The sequence below is a fragment of the Pseudophryne corroboree genome, chromosome 8 (genome assembly GCF_028390025.1).
Source record: "Pseudophryne corroboree isolate aPseCor3 chromosome 8, aPseCor3.hap2, whole genome shotgun sequence".
Taxonomy (NCBI): domain Eukaryota; kingdom Metazoa; phylum Chordata; class Amphibia; order Anura; family Myobatrachidae; genus Pseudophryne; species Pseudophryne corroboree.
Genome location: NC_086451.1, coordinates 85,117,920 through 85,136,092, shown reverse-complemented (window position 1 = coordinate 85,136,092; position 18,173 = coordinate 85,117,920). Strand labels below are relative to the sequence as shown.

Here is an 18,173-nt window from a genome sequence, read left to right as displayed (position 1 = left end):
ACTGGTCCTGGCGTCTTACTTGGGCTGTGCATTCTGAACAACCATAGGATTGCCAGATGAGGTGCCTTTGTACACAGGCGGGCGGCGGATCTGAGAAGTCGGTGGTGGGTGTCTCCGTACAAAGGTCTGTGCCGGCGACACTTGCATATCTTGTCACATCCGCTGCGTACAAAGATGTAACAATCGGCGCAATTAGCACCTACCTCTGTATCAGGACAATAGTGTTTATGATCCCTACTACAACCTTTCTTATTGGTCCATTCACCACTGTGGGGAAATTGTGCGCAGGGAGAATGCAGAATGTTACACGACACTTGCTGTACACATTGTATAATGAAGACTCTTTTGTGAACTGAACAAATATTCAGCCTATCACAGCTTCACCTAGGAGCTAGGGAGAATACTGGGGTGTAAGGCATTAATGCATTGCAATGATTGTGACTTTTGACCATGGTCCATACTATGTGGAGTTTGTATATTTTCCCCGTGCTTGATTGAGTTTCCTCCCACAATCCAAAAATATACTGGTAGGGTAACTGGCTCCCAAACACAAAATCTAACCTAAGTGTTTGCACGTACCCGTGTTCAGGGCAGACGAGATGGGTCGTGTTCTTATCTGCCATCACATTGTAAGCTTCTATGTATTAGAGCCCTTTTATTTTCACCACCACCTGCTTGTGCTCACTGACTGAGACATTGCCTCCCTGCAGAATGACGGCTCGCTGAACATGTCGCCTTTGCAGCCAGAAGTGAGGACTAAAGATTACATGGTGGAGTCCGTGCTGGTCATGTTCTTCTGCTGCTTTTTGACTGGAATCATAGCCGTGGTTTATTCTCATGAGGTAAGTCACCGGCAGGCGCTGGAATGGACTAGCTTTTTCTGTGATTAATTCTACCTAGCACAGTATACAGTATATGGATAGATTAAATGATTTGTGAGACTGGGGTCCTCATTTAAATTAGAGCAGTCACCTAAATACAGCAGGCATTTCGCGGGTTGAGGCACTGAGTTTTCAATACAGGGGTGGGACGGTAAAATGGCTGCCTCCACAGTATAGGTGCAGTCTACTTTTAAGAGGAGCAAGAAACCCATGAAAAGGCAGAAAGATAGGAAAGACATCTCATTGTTATCTGAAGCAAGCTTCTCCCTATAGACTTTGGTGCAGAATCAGCTAAGCGTGGTAGAGTCTCCAGCACCTGTTTTGGCGGCTCCGTGCACTAACGCACAGGAGGCTGTGCAGAATCAGCTTACCGTAATGGCAGGATGAATTTACAACACAAGCTGCTCACACTTATTTGAATCTGCCCCCTTAATGCAATTAGATCAATTACTCCAACCTCTAAAAGATAAATTCACATAAAGCAAAGGTTTTAAATAACCTCAGAATTCCAAATTCCAGTCCGACCTTATTGAATTACACATAAATTGCTAGGGGTGGGTGAGGACTGGATTTGAGAAACCCTGTTCTATAGTTTGACTATTGGCTTTTTGATTCCCATATCTTACAATGTGTTATTTATCATAATGAAATGCCATTTTTAAGTAACACATTAACATATAGTAGTCTTATGTTTTTAAATCACCACTTGGATTAAATTATGACACTCTTATGTCTGCACAATCCCTCAGATTTACTTTTTACCCAAATAACTATCAGAATGGAGAGACACGAGGCTAGATGCCCGGCCTGTAAATGTACAGTAAATAATGGTGCCATTTGCCAATAGAAGCGATTTCAGTTCTACCGTAGGCCTACAAACCTGACTAATGCACAGATGTTATTACACAGGGGCCGTGGCGAGGGGAGGGGGTTTAAGCCTAGGAGCCTAATTGCTGAAGTGGGTGAAAAATAAAACCTATAAATATTTTAAGCATTCAAATGCTTTTCAGTATCTGGTTTAGCCTAACTCCTCCTATACCAGTGATGCCCTGCAGGGGCGCATGTGTTAGCCTTGTACCCTTCAAACGTGCCGCACATTACCCTTAGTCTCTGCAGTTTACATTTAATCAAAGGAAGAGACCATTTTCTGGAATAACAGCAGCAGGCATTCTACACAAAAGGAGAACTCTGGCTGTAAAGTAGGAATGAGCAGGGGCTCCAGATGAGCTTATGTGGCCCATTACAGCCCTACAGTAGTCTAGGCCGATAACTGGCTGGTTGCTACCTAAGGCTTTAAAGTGCTTTATGGTTTATCTTCCATAAGGCTAGAAGACTTTTAAATAGATAGGATGCAGTTAATATACCGGCTGTCTGGATCCGGGTGATCAGGAGACTGAGGCAGGAATCCTGACAGCCGGTGAAATGCCAATGGATGTAATATCGACCAACACAGGTTATTTCCACTCTGTTGGTGGGTCCACGCCACCAACCGAGCGGGAGTATAACCTGCGGCAAGCGAACTTCCCATCTGCCGGTATAATGACAGCCGGCACCCTGTCTGCCGGTAAAACTTATGTCTTCCAAAGAGATCACAAAGTCTAAAATATAAAAGTTTACCTGTTTAGGAGATCTATTTAATGAAAAGTTGAGACCGTCTGTAAAGAAACCGTTACGTCTTAGACTGGTGCAAAGTGTCCGGTTGTATAATTCTGCACTTCTGATAGTGCTTATGGCCAAAATGTAAAAGGGTAATAATTTTAGTAGTCATGATTTTCTAGTAAAATCATTTTCCTTTTTTTCATTTTGGCCATAAATACGATCAGAAGTGCTTCATAAATAAACACCTTAGTCAGGCATGGCTAATGTACTATAAAGATTTAATACAGTATAAAATTGTATTTGCAAGGTCTGAATGAGGGTGCTACTCATATTCTGTAATAGTAACACAAATCTTAACCATTGCCTGGCATGGTCGCATCAGATGCAGCCCACCAGCAAGTGCTTTATCTGACCTGGTCGCACAGGATGCGACCAGTCAGATAAACAGTGTTCGCAGCTGCAGGGAATATAAACTTCCCTCCGCTGCTGCTGGCAGAGGGACCGGAAAAGGTCCCTCTGCCTTCCTGCACTCTCACCTACTGATTATCGTGCTGCCGATCACTGCTGATTGGTCAGCATGGCAGGAGCTCATCTCCGTGCCGCCTCTCCCTATCGAGTAATCCGTTTATGCATCCACTGACCCGGTATTCAACCTGGGATTAACACTGCTTATAACCCGGGTTGAATTTCCGGGTCAGGCGACCCGGGAATTCGGACTTGACGCTTTCACACTGACGCGTGTCGATACCGGGTTATTTGTGGGGGGTGAAAGGGGTACTATTAACCTTTATACTTCTTTTTTGTTAATAGGTGTGCCCATATCTTAATTATGATTTCTCTTACATCCTAGAGGATGCTGGGGTCCATTTTAGTACCATGGGGTATAGACTGTTCCGCAGGAGCCTTCAGCGCTTTAAGACTTTTCAACAGTGTGAACTGGCTCCTCCCTCTATGCCCCTCCTCCAGACCTCAGTTTAGAAAATGTGCCCAGGAGACTGGATGCACACTAGTGGAGCTCTACAGAGCTTTGCTGGAAAAAGACTCTTAGGTTTTTTATTTTACAGGGAAGCTGCTTGCAACAGCTTCCCTGCTTCGTGGGACTTTGGGGGGGGGGGAGGGAGAGGAGGAGAGAGAGAAAGAGTAGGAACCACCTTCTCAATTAGTTAATGGAACTGCTTCCGCTGACAGGACACCATTAGCTCCTGAAGGGTACTGAACACAGCCCAAGCCTGGCCAGCGTTCACTCCCACAGCACGGCCACCACCCCCTAACAGAGCCAGAAGTCAGAAGGCTGGTGAGTATAATACTGGAGTCCTGCAGAGAGGGGATCCCCCGGTCATTGTTGGTGGCATACAGGTACATGCGCAAGTGGGACGCTGCGCGCCATGTCTCGCAGCACAAGGGTGTAGAGCGTGCTCTGAGGGCATGTTTTAAAACCTTACTCTCACTGGCAAAAAGGGTACATACATGTACAGCCGCTGATGTGCCATCCCCAGCCAGTATAAATATTACATTGGCGGGGCTTCTCCTCAGACTTGCCAGAACACTCACTGGGTGCCATTTTCTCCTGCAGAAACTCCAGTGTGAAGCTCCTGAACGCTGTTTCTCCTCATGACGACGCTGATCCAAGTACAGGGTGTTATAGAAGGGGCAGAGAGTGTTCATTATAATTAGGTCTGTGGGCCTATTATTGGTATATGCGCTGTAAGTGGGTAATATTTCCACAATTCACAATAAGGCGCGGTGTGTGGCCTGGCAAATCCCTCTGTCTCTCTCTGACTTTAGTGTGGGTCTGTCCCCAATAGCTCCCCTGTGTGATAGGTGTGTGTGTGTACAAGTGTGTAACATGTCAGACATTGGGGAGGATTCTTCCCAGGAAGAACCCATTTTAGATGCACAAGAGGGTAATGTGGTGGCCCTTCCCTCAGAAGGAACCGGAGTGGGTGAGAATGTTGCAAAAGAATATGTCAATGCTTGCAAAGAAATTCTCGGACTCTGAACAACAGATTAATATTGGAGGCAGTCTGTGGAGGATGCACTCTTTACTGACCCCTCCATATCATCCACTTGGGTCCCATCCAGTTCCCAGAAAAGGTCTCTGGCCCAAATAATGCAAGGGGACACAGATTCCGACTCTGACGTCGACACCGAGGATTTGAGAGGGGTAGACCCCAAATTAGCCAAAAGCATACAATGTATGATAGTTGCTATAAAGGAAGTGTTGGAGTTTCCTGAAACAACACTGGTCCCAGAGGAAAAGGATTTTCTCTAACGTCCTAAGTGGATGCTGGGGACTCCGTAAGGACCATGGGGAATAGCGGCTCCGCAGGAGACTGGGCACATCTAAAGAAAGCTTTAGGATTATCTGGTGTGCACTGGCTCCTCCCCCTATGACCCTCCTCCAAGCCTCAGTTAGATCTTTGTGCCCGAACGAGAAGGGTGCACACTAGGGGCTCTCCTGAGCTTCTTAGTGAAAGTTTTAGTTTAGGTTTTTTATTTTCAGTGAGACCTGCTGGCAACAGGCTCACTGCATCGAGGGACTAAGGGGAGAAGAAGCGAACTCACCTGCGTGCAGAGTGGATTGGGCTTCTTAGGCTACTGGACATTAGCTCCAGAGGGACGATCACAGGCCCAGCCTGGATGGGTCCCAGAGCCGCACCGCCGGCCCCCTTACAGAGCCAGAAGGCAGAAGAGGTCCGGAAAATCGGCGGCAGAAGACGTCCTGTCTTCAACAAGGTAGCGCACAGCACTGCAGCTGTGCGCCATTGCTCTCAGCACACTTCACACTCCGGTCACTGAGGGTGCAGGGCGCTGGGGGGGGGGGGGGTGCCCTGAGACGCAATAAAAAACACCTTGGATGGCAAAAAATGCATCACATATAGCTCCTGGGCTATATGGATGCATTTAACCCCTGCCAAAATACATAAAAAAACGGGAGATAAGGCCGCCGATAAGGGGGCGGAGCCTATCTCCTCAGCACACTGGCGCCATTTTCCCTCACAGCTCCGTTGGAGGGAAGCTCCCTGTCTCTCCCCTGCAGTCACTACACTACAGAAAGGGTTAAAAAAGAGAGGGGGGGCACTAATTACGCGCAGTATTAAAGATACAGCAGCTATAAGGGGAAAAACACTTATATAAGGTTATCCCTGTACATATATATATATATATATATATATATATATAGCGCTCTGGTGTGTGCTGGCAAACTCTCCCTCTGTCTCCCCAAAGGGCTAGTGGGGTCCTGTCCTCTATCAGAGCATTCCCTGTGTGTGTGCTGTATGTCGGTACGTTTGTGTCGACATGTATGAGGAGAAAAATGATGTGGAGACGGAGCAGATTGCCTGTAATAGTGATGTCACCCTCTAGGGAGTCGACACCTGAGTGGATGAACTGTTGGAAGGAATTACGTGACAGTGTCAGCTCTGTATAAAAGACAGTGGTTGACATGAGACAGCCGGCTACTCAGCTTGTGCCTGTCCAGACGTCTCATATGCCGTCAGGGGCTCTAAAGCGCCCGTTACCTCAGATGGCAGATATAGACGCCAACACGGATACTGACTCCAGTGTCGACGGTGAAGAGACAAATGTGCTTCCAGTAGGGCCACACGTTACATGATTGAGGCAATGAAAAATGTTTTACACATTTCTGATAATACGAGTACCACCAAAAAAAGGGGTATTATGTTCGGTGAGGAAAAACTACCTGTAGTTTTCCTGAATCTGAGAAATTAAATGAGGTGTGTGATGATGCGTGGGTTTCCCCCGATAACAACTGATAATTTCTAAAATGTTATTGGCATTATATCCTTTCCCGCCAGAGGTTAGGGTGCGTTGGGAAACACCCCCTAGGGTGGATAAAGCGCTCACACGCTTGTAAGGGCTCTACCCTCTCCTGAGATGGCCGCCCTTAAGGATCCTGCTGATAGAAAGCAGGAGGGTATCCTAAAATGTATTTACACACATACTGGTGTTATACTGCGACCAGCAATCGCCTCAGCCTGGATGTGCAGTGCTGGCGTGGTCGGATTCCCTGACTGAAAATATTGATACCCTAGATAGGGACAGTATATTTTTGCCTATAGAGCATTTAAAAGATGCATTTCTATATATGCGTGATGCACAGCGGAATATTTGCCGACTGGCATCAAGTCTAAGTGCGTTGTCCATTTCTACCAGTAGAGGGTTATAGACACGTCAGTGGTCAGGTGAGGCGTATTCCAAACGGCATTTGGTAGTATTGCCTTATTAAAGGGAGGAGTTATTTGGGGTCGGTCTTTCAGACCTGGTGGCCACGGCAACAGCTGGGAAATCCACGTTTGTACCCCAGGTCGCCTCTCAACATGAGAAGACGCCGTATTATCAGGCGCAGTCTTTTCGTGGACAAGCGGGCAAAAGGTTCCTCATTTCTGCCCCGTGACAGAGGGAGAGGAAAAAGGCTGCAGAAATCAGCCAGTTCCCAGGAACAGAAACCCTCTCCCGCCTCTGCCAAGCCCTCAGTATGACGCTGGGGCTTTACAAGCAGAATCAGGCACGGTGGGGGGCCCGTCTCAATGAATTTCAGCGCGCAGTGGGTTCACTCGCAAGTAGACCCCTGGATCCTTCAGGTGATATCTCAGGGGTACAAATTAGAATTCGAGACGTCTCCCCCTCGCCGTTTCCTAAAGTCGGCTTTACCGATGTCTCCTTCTGACAGGGAGACAGTTTTGGAAGCCATTCACAAGCTGTATTCCCAGCAGGTGATAATCAAGGTACCCCTCCTGCAACAGGGAACGGGGTATTATTCCACACTGTTGTGGTACCGAAGCCGGACGGCTCGGTGAGACCGATTCTAAATCTAAAATCTTGAACACTTACATACGGAGGTTCAAATTCAAGATTGAGTCACTCAGAGCAGTGATTGCGAACCTGGAAGAAGGGGACTACATGATGTCTCGGTACATCAAGGATGCTTACCTTCATGTAAAAATTTACCCTTCTCATCAAGGGTACCTCAGGTTTATGGTACAGAACTGTCACTATCAGTTCAGACGCTGCCGTATGGATGGTCCACGGCTCCCCGGGTCTTTACCAAGGTAATGGCCGAAATGATGATATTCCTTCGAAGGAAGGGAATTTTAGTTATCCCTTACTTGGACGATTCCCTGATAAGGGTAAGATCCAGGGAACAGTTGGAGGTCGGTGTAGCACTATCTCAGGTAGTGTTGCGGCAGCACGATTGGATTCTCAATATTCCAAAATCGCAGCTGGTTCCGACGACTTGTCTTCTGTTCCTAGGGATGATCCTGGACACAGTCCAGAAAAAGGTGTTTCTCCCGGAGGAGAAAGCCAGGGAGTTATCCGAGCTAGTCAGGAACCTCCTAAAACCGAGCCAAGTCTCAGTGCATCAATGCACAAGGGTTCTGGGTAAAATGGTGGCTTCCTACGAAGCAATCCCATTCGGCAGATTCCACGCAAGAACTTTCCAGTGGGACCTGCTGGACAAATGGTCAGGGTCGCATCTTCAGATGCATCAGCGGATAACCCTGTCACCAAGGACAAGGGTGTCCCTTCTGTGGTGGTTGCAGAGTGCTCATCTTCTAGAGGGCCGCAGATTCGGCATTCAGGACTGGGTCCTGGTGACCACGGATGCCAGCCTGCGAGGCTGGGGAGCAGTCACACAGGGAAGGAATATCCAGGGCTTATGGTCAAGCCTGGAGACATCACTTCACATAAATATCCTGAAGCTAAGGGCCATTTACAATGCTCTAAGCTTAGCAAGACCTCTGCTTCAAGGTCAGCCGGTGTTGATCCAGTCGGATAACATCACGGCAGTCACCCACGTAAACAGACAGGGTGGCACAAGAAGCAGGAGGGCAATGGCAGAAGCTGCAAGGATTCTTCGCTGGTCGGAAAATCATGTGATAGCACTGTCAGCAGTATTCATTCCGGGAGTGGACAACTGGGAAGCAGACTTCCTCAGCACGACCTCCACCCGGGAGAGTGGGGACTTCACCCAGAAGTCTTCCACATGATTATAAACCGTTGGGAAAAACTCAACAGGTATTGCGCCAGGTCAAGGGACCCTCAGGCAATAGCTGTAGACGCTCTGGTAACACCGTGGGTGTACCAGTCAGTGTATGTGTTCCCTCCTCTGCCTCTCATACCCAAGGTACTGAGATTGATAAGATGGAGAGGAGTAAGCACTATATTCGTGGCTCCGGATTGGCCAAGAAGGACTTGGTAACCGGAACTTCAAGAGATGCTCACGGCGGATCCGTGGCCTCTACCTCTAAGAAGGGACCTGCTCCAGCAGGGACCCTGTCTGTTCCAAGACTTACCGCGGCTGCGTTTGAGGGCATGGCGGTTGAACGCCGGATCCTGAAGGAAAAAAGGCATTCCGGATGAAGTCATCCCTATCCTGATCAAAGCCAGGAAGGATGTAACCGCAAAACATTATCACCGCATTTGGCGAAAATATGTTGCGTGGTGCGAGGCCAGTAAGGCCCGACGGAGGAAATTCAACTGGGTCGATTCCTACATTTCCTGCAAACAGGAGTGTCTATGGGCCTGAAATTGGGGTCCATTAAGGTTAAAATTTCGGCCCTGTCAATTTTCTTCCAAAAAGAACTAGCTTCAGTCCCTGAAGTTCAGACCTTTGTAAAAGGGGTACTGCATATACAGCCTCCTTTTGTGCCTCCAGTGGCACTTTGGGATCTCAATGTAGTTTTTGGGTTCCAAAAGTCACATTGGTTTGAACCACTTAAATCTGTGGAGTTAAAATATCTCACAGGGAAAGTGGTCATGCTGTTGCCCTGGCCAGGCGCGTGTCAGAATTGGCGGCTTTATCCTGTAAAAGCCCTTATCTGATTTTCCATTCGGACAGGGCGGAATTGAGGACTCGTCCTCAGTTTCTCCCTAAGGTGGTTTCAGCGTTTCACCTGAACCAACCTATTGTGGTGCCTGCAGCTACTAGGGACTTGGAGGACTCCAAGTAGCTAGACGTTGTCAGGGCCCTGAAAATATATGTTTCCAGGATGGCTGGAGTCAGGAAAACTGACTCGCTGTTTATCCTGTATGCACCCAACAAGCTGGGTGCTCCTGCTTCTAAGCAGACTATTGCTCGTTGGATTTGTAGTACAATTCAGCTTGCACATTCGGTGGCAGGCCTGCCACAGCCAAAAATCTGTAAATGCCCACTCCACAAGGAAGGTGGGCTCATCTTGGGCGGCTGCCCGAGGGGTCTCGGCTTTACAACTTTGCCGAGCAGCTACTTGGTCAGGAGCAAATACGTTTGTAAAATTCTACAAAATTGATACCCTGGCTGAGGAGGACCTGGAGTTGTCTCATTTGGTGCTGCAGAGTCATCCGCACTCTCCCGCCCGTTTGGGAGCTTTGGTATAATCCCCATGGTCCTTACGGAGTCCCCAGCATCCACTTAGGACGTTAGAGAAAATAAGAATTTACTTACCGATAATTCTATTTCTCGTAGTCCGTAGTGGATGCTGGGCGCCCATCCCAAGTGCGGATTGTCTGCAATACTGGTACATAGTTATTGTTACCAAAAAATCGGGTTATTGCTGTAGTGAGCCATCTTTTCTAGAGGCTCCTCTGTTATCATGCTGTTAACTGGGTTCAGATCACAAGTTGTACGGTGTGATTGGTGTGGCTGGTATGAGTCTTACCCGGGATTCAAGATCCTTCCTTATTGTGTACGCTCGTCCGGGCACAGTATCCTAACTGAGGCTTGGAGGAGGGTCATAGGGGGAGGAGCCAGTGCACACCAGATAATCCTAAAGCTTTCTTTAGATGTGCCCAGTCTCCTGCGGAGCCGCTATTCCCCATGGTCCTTACGGAGTCCCCAGCATCCACTACGGACTACGAGAAATAGAATTATCGGTAAGTAAATTCTTATTATTTTAAATTAAATAAAAAGCAGGTTGTGACTTTTCCTCCTTCAAAGGATTTGAATGCGTTCTTTGAAGAATCATGGGCTAACCCTGAGAAGAAATTTACCCTTCCCAGAAGGATACATGTAGTGTACCCTTTCCCTGAGGAAGACGGGCATAAATGGGAGACTCCCCCAATGATAGACACCTCAGTTTCGCGGCTGTCTAAGAAAATAGTTTTGCCTGCCCCTGGTTCAGCCCCTTTAAAAGATCCAGCTGACCGTAACTTAGAAACAACCCTAAAATCCATATATACGGCTAACGGAACGGTGCTCAGGCCCACCATTGCTTGTGCGTGGGTAGGTAACGCTGTGGAAAAATGGTCTGACAACTTGCTTGTTAACATAGACACAGTTGACAGGGATGAAATAGTCTTAACTCTCGGCCATATCGAAGATGCTGCAGGTTACTTAGTTGAAGCTATGAAGGATATTGGGTTGCTGAGTTCAAGATCCTCCGCTATGGCAATTTCAGCCCGCAGGGCGCTGTGGATCCGCCAATGGAATGCTGATGCAGAATCAAAAAAAAATATTGAGGCACTTCCTTACAATGGAGAAGCCCTCTTTGGAGACAAGCTGGATGCTATGATTTCAACAACTACATCAGGCAAGTCAGCATTTCTGCCTTCCGCAACTGCTCCACCTAGGAAAGGATTTCATTCTCAGACTATGCAATTCTTTCGACCCAAAAAGGCAAAGGGTACCCCCTTCTTCGAGGAAGAGGTAAAAAAAAAAAAAATCTACACCACCATCAGGCTCGCAGGAGCAGAAGTCAACAGCTACTTCTGCTAAAACCTCAGCATGACGCTGGGGCTCCCCTGCGGGAGTAGGATCAGGTGGTGGCACGTCTACTGTCTTTCAGCCAGGTCTGGGTTCACTCAGATCTGGATCCTTAGGTATTGCAGATAGTATCCCGAGGGTACAAATTGGAATTTCAGGACCTTCCCCATGCCGATTTTTCAAATCAGCCTTACCAGCTACTGTTCAGGACAGAGCAAAAGTGCTGAACGCAATACAGAAATTATGTCAAGACAACGTAATTTCCTTAGTTCCTGTGTCACAACAGGAAAGAAGGGTTTTATTCAAGCCTGTTTGTAGTGCCAAAACCGGTTCCAGATGGAATCCCTGAGAGCGGTGATCTCCAGCTTGGAGGAAAAGGAATTTCTGGTATCGATGGACATTAATGACGTTTATTTACATGTTCCCATCTACCCACCGCATCAGGCATACCTGAGGTTTGCGGTGCAGGACTACCACTACCAATTCCAAACATTGCCTTTCGGGCTCTCCACGGCTCCGAGAATATTCACCAAGGTGATGGCGGAGATGATGGTTCTTCTTCGCAAGAAAGGAGTCCAAGTCATCCCATACTTGGACGATCTCCTCATAAAAGCAAGATCCAGGGAGAAACTAGTGCAGAACATTGCACTTTCCTTGACGGTGCTTCAACAGCACGGTTGGATCATAAACCTTCCAAAATCACAATTGGAACACACAATGAGGTTATCATTTCTGGGAATGATATTGGACACGGAAGCACAGAAAGTATTCCTACCGCTGGAAAAGGTTCTGGAGATCCAGAGGATGGTCAAACCAGTTTTAAAATCAGCACCCGTATCGATTCATCAGTACATCCGCCTGCTGGGGAAGATGGTAGCGTCCTACGAGGCGCTACGATTTGGGACCTACTGGACAAGTGGTCTGGATCGCACCTACACATGCACCGGAGGATAATCCTGTCAACAAAAGCCAGTATTTCACTCTTGTGGTGGCTTCAAAGTTCTCACCTCCTGGAGGGACGCAGGTTCGGGATTCAGACTCGGATCCTGGTGACCACAGATGCAAGCCTCCGAGGTTGGGGAGCAGTCACGCAAGGGAAAAGCTTCCAAGGACGATGGTCAAGTCAAGAAGTACTCCTTCACATAAACATTCTGGAATTGAGAGCTGTGTACAACAGCCTTCATCAAGTGGCACACCTTCAAGGTCGTCCCATACAGATCCAGTCAGACAATGTAACGGCAGTAGCTTACATAAACCGCCAGGGCGGAACAAAAAGCAAAGCGGCAATGGCAGAGTTGACAAAGATACTCCTCTGGGCAGAAAACTCTGTCTGTAATTTTCATTCCCGGGAGTAGACAACTGGGAAGCAGACTTCCTCAGCAGACACAATCTCCATCCAGGAGAATGGGGCCTCCACCCAGAAGTCTTTGCAGAGGAAGCAGATCGTTGGGGCGTTCCTCAAGTAGATATGATGGTATCAACAAGAAGCTTCAGAAATATTGTTCCAGGTCGAGAGACCCACAAGCAATAGCAGTGGCTGCACTGGTGACCCAGTTGGTGTTTCAGTCCATGTATCTGTTCCCTCCACTTCCACGAATACCAAAAGTTCTCAAGATCATCAGAAGAACAAGGGTTCGAGCAATTCTCATTGCTCCAGACTGGCCAAGGAGGGCTTGGTATCCAGATCTTCAGGAGTTATTACTGGAAGATCCTCAGCCTTTTCCTCTTCGCGAGGACCTGCTTCAGCAGGGGCCATTTGTTTATCAAGACTTATCGCGGTTGTGTTTGACGACATGGCTGTTGAGCGCCAGATCCTAGCCCATAAGGGTATTCCCAATGAAGTCATTCCCACACTTGTTCTGGCCAGGAAAGGGGTAACGTTCAAACATTACCATCGTATTTGGAGAAAATATGTATCTTGGTGTGAATCCAAGAAGTCTCCTGCGGTGGAGTTTAAATTAGGACGTCTTCTCCTATTTCTACAGGCGGGTGTGGATGCTGGCTTGAGATTAGGGTCTATCAAGGTCCAAATTTCGGCCTTGTCCATTTTCTTTCAGAAACAGTTGGCTTCCCTTCCTGAGGTCCAGACGTTCGTGAAGGGGGTTCTGGGCATCCAACCTCCCTTTGTGCCTCCTGCGGCGCCATGGGATCTTAATGTGGTGTTGCAGTTCCTTAAATCAGACTGGTTTGAGCCTCTACAAGAACTAGAGTTGAAGTTTCTCACTTGGAAAGTGGTCATGCTGTTGGCCTTGGCCTCAGGCAGATGAGTGTCTGAATTAGGGGCTCTGTCACACGAGTCCTTATTTGGTTTTTCATGATTATAGAGCTAAACTGTGGACATGTCAGCATTTTCTTCCAAAGGTTGTCTTATTTCCATATCAACCAACCTGTGGTGGTACCAGTGGCTTCTGACACCTCAGCCGTTTCAAAGTCCTTGGATGTCGTCAGAGCGTTGAGGACTTATGTTGCAAGAACGGCTCGGATAAGGAAAACAGAATCTTTGTTTGTCCTCTATGACCCCAACAAGATTGGGGGTCCTGCTTCTAAGCAGACTATTGCGCGCTGGATCAGAGGTACCATTTAGCACGCTTATTCCACGGCAGGATTGCCGTTACCGAGTTCGGTAAAGGCCCACTCTACAAGGAAAGAGGGTTCTTCCTGGGCGGCTGCGTCTCTGCGTTGCAAATTTGCAGAGCAGCTACTTGGTGAGGGGCAAACACGTTTGCTAAGTTTTATAGGTTTGACACCTTGGCTGCTGACGACCTTCAGTTTGGTCAGTCAGTTCTGCAGGAACATTAGCACTTTCCCACCCGTACTGGGAGCTTTGGTACATTCCCCATGGTACTAAAATGGACCCCAGCATCCTCTAGGACGTAAGAGAAAATAGGATTTTAATTACCTACCGGTAAATCCTTTTCTCGTAGTCCGTAGAGGATGCTGGGCGTCCGCCTAGTGCTCATTTTTCCTGCAGAATTACATTTTGTCTTTTTACACAGGTTCTCATGTGTTAAGATGTTCACAGCTGTTACGTTATGCATGCACGTTAGCATGGGTTATGTTAGAGGCCATGTTAGGCGACATGTTTTTGGTATGGTGTGAGCTGGTGTGAATCTCACCACTAGTTTAATGTAAAATCTTCTCTCGAAGTTGTCCGTCTCCTTGGGCACAGTTCCTATACTGAGGTCTGGAGGAGGGGCATAGAGGGAGGAGCCAGTTCACACTGTTGAAAAGTCTTAAAGTGCCGAACTGTCCATACCCCATGGTACTAAAATGGACCCCAGCATCCTCTATGGACTACTAGAAAAGGATTTACAAGTAGGTAATTAAAATCCTATTTTTATCTAATGATCCCTTAATCATTGTTTAAAAGAGCAGCAGCAAAAACATTTACAGCTATAATACAGCCTATAAATATAGAACGTCCTGGCTGATCATTAATAAGTTGTTCATAGCACAGTGGACTGCCTGTTGGTACTCCTGTAGTTACCCAATAAGAATGGCAGCTAACAGTTAATGGGATCCAGTCTCTAGGTCAACAGTAACTAGGTTGACCACTATTGGTCGACAGGGTCTCTAGGACGACATAAGTTTTTCATAATTTGTTTTTTCTTTCTTTTAAAACTTTTTTCTTGCTTAACGAACCACACAGACTACGATTGGGAATAGTAACCTGTGTCGAGCGTAGCAAAGCACCTTGCCCGAAGCATGGCGAGCGAACATGGTGCACCAATTGGGGTTCCTGGTCCCTGTACGGAGAATACAACACCCAAAAAACTCATGTCGACCTAGTTACCATCAACCTTGCATACCACACCCACAGTTGATAGCACATTTAAATAACTCATTCTAATAAACGGTATGGAAACTTTTACACCTACAAATAAAATGTGAATATTACATTTATACATTCAGCAAAAACCTGTGTTTTTGCTGTGTGTGAACAGAAATGACCCACGTCAAAGTCCCAGGTCCACAACCAGTGGTTTTCCCGGGTGCCACCCAGCTCACCTCTAATGTGAACACATCCACCGTTTTCCTTTTATTCTCACTCTTTTTGGGCTTTACTACCTTCATTTAAAATCTAAACTACTTACCTAGATCAGTGGTAGGTGACATTTGCAGGTTATTGCAGAATTTACACAATTACATTTTATAGAGATCACAAGACAGAAGGAAATGAGCATGTCTTTAGAAGTAGACTGTGCATTAAATAGATGAGATTACATTTATTCATGAGCTTTATCGGAAACCCCAGCAGTGATAGCAGAACACTAGGAGTAACCACAAATGCACCTCTGTCTCCTATAGACCCGGACCGCTCTGAGGAGGGGCGACGTGCTGCAGGCACAGGAGTCTTCCCGTAAAGCGCGCTCCCTTGTCCTCTTCAGTCTGCTCTTCGGAGTCTTTGTCTCCATCAGCTGGATTATATACGTGGTGGTGACCATCTTCTTATGATGGAGGAGTTGCTGAGAACTGCCCCATTTTCTGCAGAATCCTACTGTATTAAACATTGTGCTCATCTGAAGAACGCAATCCGTTATAAGCCCATCTGGTTATCCCGGACTCCAGTGCTGGGAGGAAAGAAACTGTTTATAGGATGAATGCTGCAATATAATTGTGCTGCTCAGGTAACAGAGGAATGTGTATATGTACAGAAAACATTGAAATAAAATATACTTTTTTTTAAAAAAAAGTCTTCACTTTTTTTTCCAATTTATGTAAATATACAATAGCTTTTCTGTCCTATCTGCAGAGATGGGCACACTATCCTAGCGAGACGGGTTGGCATTAATAAACACAGCTACTACTAAAATTGTGCCGCACAGAAAGAACGGACACAAATATCCTGCATCTATACAATCTGTTGTAGTAGCGCCACCTTCTGGTTCAGAAGGTACACAGCAATTCCTTATATTACAACACTGTACACTTGGATCGGGTGGCACTGGATATACCGGCTGTCGGGATCACGGCGCGCACCATACTGGCGCCAGAATTCCAACCACCGGGATACCGACAACTATTCGCCCTCTTGGGGTGTCGACGGCACCCCTGGAGGGAAAATAAATAGAGTGCAAGGGGCTCTTTTGCGCTCGCCCCGCTGCCAGCATTCCAGCGCTGGTATACTGGCTGCCGGGATCCCAAGCACCGGAGAAGCATACTACACCACTTGGCTCATGTTATGTTCAGCCCAACTACAGTTGCTTGTTATGCTTATTATAAAGCGGATATAATAATAAACAGAAGACATGTGAAGCAGTAAAGGGTTTCTCTATTCATGATATATGTTACAATTTAGGGTGTGTAGCATATATCTACCCCTGCCCCTCAATGCCTAGTACAGCTCCAATACATAGCTACCCCCAACAGGTCATGTTTTCCACATATATGTATACCTGTATTAAAAATCTCCTGTATATTACCCAGCAAGTCATGAGAAGGCAGTTCAATTGGAGATCTTTAATACGTGTGTGTGTGTATATGTATATATATATATATATATATATATATATATATATATATATATATATATATATATATATATCAACCTCCACAAGCCGGCACTCCTTGGATTGCTTACAAATACCTGGCCAGGGTGCTCTCTCTGGGCCATCTGCCCCTTTAATACAACAAGCCATGCATAGAGGCAATCCCGGACTGCAGAATTAGTGAATCAAATGCAGTGATTTATTCAACGTTTCGGGGTACTGCCCCCGTCATGAGGACACACACACAATTGGAGATCTTTAATGTGTGTGTGTGTGTATATATATATATATATATATATATATATATATATATATATAAAAACAGATTGGCTTTGTATCACAGAGAGACTGATCTATTTACCCTCCAACTGATGTGAGGAATTCAAATTGCTATATATTCTGTACTGTATTGGACTGTAACAATATGTTCTGATGTCATATAGATATATATATGTATACTCCAAACGCAGTCTCTCTCTCTTAGAGAGATAGATATATATCTATATATATATCTATCTATATATATCTATCTATATCTATATCTATTTAGAAACCCCAAGCGCTGTTCTTCCGTTAATTTGTTTGCTTTTCCATATAGGAACTTCACACACTCCTTAACAGCTGCTAAATATTTGCACCATTCTCAGCCAATTTTCTGCACATTTGTCACAAATGTGTGAAGTCAAATGATCTTACATAAAATGAGGCCCTGGTCTGGAAACACTTTAAGGTTCCTATAAGGCTACCTGGTCCAAGGACAAAATATATATGAGGAAAGTTGTAAACTGCATAAACTTCTAGCTAGAGAAGGAGGTAGCGGATCCAGGACTGGGTGACCTGGTTATTTAGGCATGTAAGGCAGTGATAGATTCCTTGGAAAGTCTTAGGGGAGCAGTTTAATTCTGGGCTACAGGTGTGATTTGCTGTTGTGTTTAAACGCCAGCAATGGCATCTTTTGCGCGTCCGAATACCAAGTCACTCCAGGACGCCTATCCCAAAACCACTGTCACTGCTGTTAGTTGCTGAAGCCCAAACTGTGCCACACCTTGAGGACACTGCCCTAATGCAATGAATAAGGCAGCAGTATATAAAACAAACCAATATTTGGCAAAACTATAATTAAATCCCCGCCAGGGAAAGCTGGCTGATGGAGTAGGGTGCAGTGAGCCGGCCAGGTAATGAGACCTGCTGGAGAAGCAATACATGCCCCTAATGGGCTGTGTGCAATGAACAAACCATCATGTTTTCCTGATCAAGCTGGTGAGACAATGTGAGCGTGTGACATCACTATCCACAGACTAACCTGATGGTAGGAATCCACTGTCCCAGCTCAGTCACTGGGACCAGAGAATGAAACAACTTCTCACCCAGAGGTCCTCATGTGACCCACTTCTGTCTAAGGCAGAGGTAGGAAAATGTTTGGTTGCAGAGCGCACAGGTCACATGTATCGCCACAGAGGAACCGTTTTCTTCCTGCAGAAGCCAGGCAGGACTGCACAG

General features: G+C 46.5%; 1 protein-coding gene across 3 annotated transcripts in view; it reads left to right on the top strand.

The window, feature by feature from the left end:
• Positions 1-15,871, top strand: part of PRRT1B (proline rich transmembrane protein 1B) — a 60,696-nt gene extending 44,825 nt beyond the window's left edge. For all 3 annotated transcript variants that reach the window (XM_063935573.1, XM_063935574.1, XM_063935572.1), the window contains exons 3-4: positions 711-842; positions 15,493-15,871. In XM_063935573.1, the coding sequence (XP_063791643.1) occupies positions 711-842; positions 15,493-15,639 (279 nt within the window). In that variant the 3' untranslated portion in view covers positions 15,640-15,871. The remainder of the gene's footprint in view (positions 1-710; positions 843-15,492) is intronic.
• Positions 15,872-18,173: the final 2,302 nt, after the last annotated feature.